General features: G+C 46.6%; 2 protein-coding genes across 3 annotated transcripts; one reads left to right on the top strand and one right to left on the bottom strand.

The window, feature by feature from the left end:
- Positions 1-1,835: 1,835 nt before the first annotated feature.
- H257_14229 (hypothetical protein) lies at positions 1,836-2,441 on the top strand (the record flags this gene model as incomplete). Its single annotated transcript, XM_009841992.1, has 1 exon — positions 1,836-2,441. One exon carries the CDS (start codon positions 1,836-1,838, stop codon positions 2,439-2,441), a length of 606 nt encoding a protein of 201 aa, XP_009840294.1.
- A 434-nt stretch (positions 2,442-2,875) lies between these two features.
- Positions 2,876-3,724, bottom strand: H257_14228. Of its 2 annotated transcripts, XM_009841991.1 has the most exons (3): positions 3,466-3,724; positions 3,213-3,411; positions 2,876-3,169 (listed from the first exon to the last, which is right to left on the bottom strand). In XM_009841991.1, the coding sequence occupies exons 1-3, from the start codon at positions 3,693-3,695 to the stop codon at positions 2,945-2,947; spliced, it is 654 nt and encodes a 217-aa protein (XP_009840293.1). In that variant the 5' UTR covers positions 3,696-3,724; the 3' UTR covers positions 2,876-2,944. The 2 variants fall into 2 exon arrangements, with proteins under 2 accessions (XP_009840293.1, XP_009840292.1); XM_009841990.1 differs by having other exon boundaries at positions 2,876-3,411.
- Positions 3,725-5,879: the final 2,155 nt, after the last annotated feature.

Raw genomic sequence — 5,879 nt, 5'->3', positions numbered from 1 at the left:
TCGACATGCGTTGGAGATGTGTTGTGCTTGTCCAAGTTTATGGCATTGAAGTTGACGTCGTTCGCCTCATACTTGGACTCTCACGAAGTAGCGTAACAAGATTCAACACGATGGGAACGTGACGTTCAATCGATCCCGCTGCATGTTGGTCTCGTCCACTTTGCGAGTGAGATGGTCCAGTAAATAACGACCTGTCTTTATTTAGCTCATGTGCCAGACTCTCGATTTGCGTTGTTTAACGTGTGGTTTTAATTCTGTCATCCATTGAATAGTGCGATAAAACAATGGGCAAAATGGATGAAAAGCACAATACTTGAAGTATGATCAAACAAACACAAGCGCATCAGGTTACACAGAAAACCCACCATTTATGCGAATACAGCAAGTGGGGAATCCGCTGCAAAATTGGCAAATTTTACAGCGGCTTTAATTATTTATAACAGGTTCAGTTCTATCCTTATCGAATTTGAGAGCATAGGTTGCGGATAAAATAGAACTGACGTTTGCGAAATCTGTCTAATATTGAATCACGCTGGAGTTCTGATTGGTCGAACATACTTGTGTCCTTTCTTCGAGAGACAATCAAATCCACTCAAAAATGGATTAGCCAATGGCGTCAATTCGTGATTCGATTCGACGGGGTCTGGAAATTCGTATCGAATCCACAATACATGGGGGAAACGTGTTTTGCCGACGAAACGGTCGAATGCATGCCTTTCTTTTTTTCACTTTTTTCGACTTTTTTTTGTCTTTGTTGGGGCAGTGGAACCGATAAAAACCCGAGCTGACTTTTTTTTCCAGCTTTTTTGGTTTTCCTGTTGGAACCCAAAACCATGATTTCATTTTGATATCGCCTTCCCTACCTACTACATTTGTACTTCGAAGTACTAGTATTCCATAGTATTTTTCGGAGGCATGGCTGTCTGTAACTGTCGACCAATTTGGGATTTTATTACAACAACCGTAGAGTGTATCCGGTTTGACATTTTACTCAACGAATATTTGAATCAAAACGAGAAAAGTACGGTGACTTTGGTGTTTTGATACTTTCAAGTGAACCTAATTACAGTATACACCTTGCACCATTTAACTAACCTTCAAATATGCATGTGGTATTTCAATCCAAAAGTGCGTTGAAATAGGTGTGTTCGGTCGATAAGTGCAGAAGACTCGCGCGGGGCATGGGCGTTTGCTCCAGGCATGTAGCACAGAAGAACGCCTGTCGAACAGCACCATCTTCGGGGGGACTCTGTACGAACAGCCACACAGCCGTGGTCGACCCAGTGCAACCGTATGCAAGACACCAGGGGACTGGTGCCGCGCTGTGGGGTGTACAAAAGGTGTTGTTTCCAATGGATCTTGTCGCAAGCATGGTGGTCTCTCTCGAGCGTGATAGAGTCGCGTTCAAGATGCCATGTACATCGCGATATACAACACGAAATAACCTGCGATACGGTTGTGACTTATTCTAAACGAAACCCCCTCTTTTGTGTACAAGTAACCCAGTATTCGTCAGGGGAGAGGAGGCTCATCGAGGTTGTCTGTTATGATCGGGTAAAGCAGCTTTGGCTCCACACTTGGTCAGGAACGATGCAGCTGTAGCCTCGATCATCGTCATTGTTTCGAACAACTGGACAACTCCTGTTTCATCGCATAACCCTCATAAACTGAGCAATTTGGTTTTCAAGGGTAAACCTTGAATTTCGATGTAGAATGTTTGTCAGAAACGAGAACTAAAAATAGACCGAATCCTGCATGCGACGGCGTCATGGCGAACTTCTGCAACCCGCCGCCACAGACACTTTCAAACGTGCCTCCATCCAGACACTTCAGCCATGGAAACCAGAGCCTTTAGCACGTCTGTCATGAACGTGACAAGTCTCTGCGACGATGTCGGACCCTTTGACGGGTATGCCTTGACCTCCCTCGACGATCTACCAGGGATCTCGATGTTGGATTTCCCGTGTGAAGATCCCTTCCCGCTGCTCAACTCGTCCCATGTACTCCCTAATAACACTCGTCCACCGCCCATTCGTAAACTGTGTGCCAAGCAAGGATGTGTCAAGTTCGCTCGTTGTCAAGGGATGTGTACGCAGCACGGCGGTCGACGGTACTGCGGCATCCATGGATGCCCCCGAGTGGCCCAGTTTGCTGGTAAATGCACAACCCACGGCGGGACCAAGCCCTGCAACGTCCCTGGCTGCCTCAAGTCCATGCAGTCCAGAGGAAAGTGCAAGGCCCATGGCGGCGGAGTTCGTTGCCAAGCGCCTGACTGCGCCAAAGGATCTATTTCGAACGGCTTCTGTCGAGGACATGGAGGCGGATTGCGATGTGTCGTGACGGGGTGCACCAAGTGGGCCCAGCGCGAACGGATGTGCGTGCGTCACCACCACGACTACAGCACCGCGGACAACTGGGCAGTCCAGATGATGCAGATGTAGGGAAGTTGAAGTCCAGCCCCTTGGATTATATTGATTGGATAACATGACTGACATGTTCAAACTCGCCATTCCAGGGTTTCGATAGATGGCTAATCTTCTTTATTATTTAGTCGGCTTGAATAGATCTTGGCATTCATTTACTTCAATCAAGGCAAAATAAGTACTACGTAGTATACTACGTAATAGCAGGACTGTTATTAATACTCCGAGTAACCCGTCCGTACAGTGCTTCAACTACTATGTAGTAGGGTTTTGCTTTTGTTTTGACGATTTCATTATGCTAGCGATTTGATTGGCTAATCCTAAATTCAAGCAACTCCATTGGCCAATTTGAGACACCTTAAACTGCCCCGTGCACCATAAACTGATGCAAGTTTATATAGCCAATCACAATCGATCTAGCCGATTGTGAATATTACTACTACTGATAAAAATGACGAAAGTGATATTAAGCTGGTTATATTTCTTCTACGTTGAAGTCAATGCATGTTGCAGTTACACTTTCATGATCGGGTGCGCTTGGGGATGGCGGTGGACTCGGCCATGGCGAAGGACGCGCCTTCTGTGAATTGTGCGGGCCAGTGGCGGAAGGCCATCTCTCTACAATGGAAGCGACGACCCGCGATGGTGATGGAGGCTGCAGGGTCCGCGGAATGATCCTTCGCGACTAATTGAACTTCGCACACAAGTACCGTCTTCTTGACGTCTTCGGCGAGCCGCGTTAGCATCTATCGGACATGAACAAACTACGCTGCATGATGCATAGACTACCTGGAGGAGTTGCCACGACAGCGCACTGGACGACGAAGTGTTGTCGTGGACGTAAACCATGTATTCGGAATGCACGACGTCGGGGGACATTCGGTAGAGCACATATGTGACGCCGTACAACATGCCGGACTGCACGATCCATCCTCGTGACCGATAACGGGAATATGCGACGTATCTCGAAGCAAACGCGTCGTCCGCCCTGCATCCCCAAAGTCGAGATCATCTCTACATGGAGGTGTACATATAAACTTACGATGTGAACGCAGTCCAGATCGCATCATGCGTCGAGAGCCCGGCAATGTGTATGCGCCTATCTGAGGCGAGATAGAACGCTTCTTCCAAGGTCAACCACCGCCGAGACTCGTCGATGCCGTCCACACATCCAAACCTCTGCACCAAGAAGTTTGCTTCTTGTCGGGACGCCGTTGTAACGGACACTGCCGTCTGTCCTTGGACGTACGTCGCCGACGCAGGTTGTTCCATCCTGTATGGGTTCGAGATTTTGTTTTAAAATCATTTTAAAACCAATTTTAAATACAAAGTCCCTGTCGGAATCACGAGGCGTACAGTATCTATATATCAAACTTTTAAAAAAAGTAGCGTCTCCAAATGCATTTTAAATCCGACCCACGTATTTTATCCATTTTTCGTAAAATATTGACGATAAAATTGACATCAAATGTTGAACTTTGGGTCAGTACCGTGACGGTTTCACGGAAAGGTGGCACAAGAACCTTAGAGCGACGAATGAGTATGGCGCCGCCAGCGCTGATGCAGCGGACGGGTCGGAAGGTGTTAGACCGGAACGGCCGCGTCGTGGATGAGATGAAGGAGGACTCGATCTACGTGCGCCTGCACGACCCGAACAACACGGACAGGACCACAAACCCCTACCAGCCCATCCTGCGGTCCAACTTTCGCTTGTAATGTATCATGTTGCCCCATCGTAACACCCTCTCACTCGACATACCTTCTGCTCGTGTATGTTCCTCCCAGGAAAACCATCAACCGGTTGTTTCAGTGCCACGCACATTACATCAAGGACCAATTCGAAAGTCCGTAGCCTCCTCCATGCGATGTTGACATGAGCAGGAGTACATAGCAACTCGCATCCTTAGACGTGCTTTGGCCCAAGCAGTGGCTGCTTGAAACACGACCTCCCCAGCCAGGAGCCCCATGGTGCTACGAAATCGTGACCAAGGACGAGCCCGAGCCCGTGGACGACGCGATGGACCCTCGGTACGCCGGCGCGACCGTTGTCAAACTCTCCAACGTACCGAAACAGGTAGGCCACGAGATTTCCTAAGGTGATATTAAAAAACAAGAAATATATATAATGTGCTTTTCAGTCAACTTTGCCTATTTTGGAGGATTGATGCCAACTAATCGAGAAAAGGAGTATGATTGGCTATAAAGACTGAAGGTTGCAATATGATTGGCTATAAATATTGATTTTGATGCATTGCAGTCTCAAAGATACCTCCTCAACTTAGTTTTATATGAAATTTCGAAGGTCCGGCGATTGTTCGGGGGTTGATTCAACCAATCGCCAGAGGAAATTTGGAGTAGAACACACAACAAGACATTCTTTTTGTAAATGTATCGATGGCAACATTATTATTTTACCTAATTCATGTTGTTTGAAATATTATTTTCGCTAATTCGTATTGTTGAAGTATTATTTTCGCTCATTCGTATTGTTTGAAATATATATGTTTGCTACTACATATATGCATTGAAATATGACATTGCTGGATCCTATTTCCTAATGCCCTTAACTGTATCGTGGTATTAAAACGATAAAGATTAGTAGTGGTTGTCGCGAATATACATGTTTATGGAAATAATATTTTCGCTATCATGTATATAGAAACATTGAATGGAGTGGTGATCCTATTCCTGCATGCGTATGTATTGAAATATTGAATTGATTGATCATATGTTTCAATGCTCTTAAGGTAATATCAACCCACAATCGCGTGTATGTAGGTGCAGGAGATGGACCTCCGTGCTTGGCTAATCGCTGGCTTATTGCAAGAATTCGAGCCAATCCACAGCGCCAAGTTCGACATTGCCGTCTTAACGAAAAAGAGGGACATGCTCAAGCGACGACTGGACGACATCCCCACCATGTTTCTCGTACGAACGATCGATCGAACGGTGATATTAGCTGCTATTGCCTTGTTTGAATGTTCCAGTCGTACTGTGGCTCCATTGTTGTTGGCTCTATTCTACAGTGTCGGCTATAGTATTGGCTACAGTGAGCCAAGAATATAGCCTGACTATACCCGACACTGTAAGCGTCATTGTTGGCTATATCATTGGCTACAGTGATGGGTGACTGTAGCCAATGCTATAGCCGACACTGTAGCCACAAATAGAGCCAGCAATGACGCCACAGTGCGACTGCAATATACAAACACCACCCAAGGCAGCTAGCTATTTGGAGCTTAGTATAAGTTGCTTTGTGGGTAGGATGGGTCGCCCGATGAGCAGGTGGAGACTCGGCAGAAGCTGGTAGCTGCCATGACCACCCAACTGACTGCTGTCGACGAAAAGCTAGCCAAAGCCACCAACAAGCTGGGCCGCAGCAGTCGATTGCTTGCGTCTGAACCCATCGACCTGAGCTTTCTTAAAGACGGGGTACGAATATATATATATATATAT

Source organism: Aphanomyces astaci (genome assembly GCF_000520075.1).
Source record: "Aphanomyces astaci strain APO3 unplaced genomic scaffold supercont1.55, whole genome shotgun sequence".
Classification (NCBI taxonomy): domain Eukaryota; phylum Oomycota; class Saprolegniomycetes; order Saprolegniales; family Verrucalvaceae; genus Aphanomyces; species Aphanomyces astaci.
The sequence above is the reverse complement of the archived record's forward strand: the minus strand, read 5'-3'. Positions and strand labels throughout refer to the sequence as shown.

Bases quoted from the DNA above. Each gene is read 5' to 3' on its own strand.
- H257_14228 (XM_009841991.1), bottom strand. From the start codon at position 3,695: ATGGAACAACCTGCGTCGGCGACGTACGTCCAAGGACAGACGGCAGTG. The intron at 3,412-3,465 runs GTAAGTTTATAT...TTGGGGATGCAG, and splicing joins ATCTGGACTGCGTTCACATC to GGCGGACGACGCGTTTGCTT. The intron at 3,170-3,212 runs GTAGTCTATGCA...CATGTCCGATAG, and splicing joins TGTCGTGGCAACTCCTCCAG to ATGCTAACGCGGCTCGCCGA.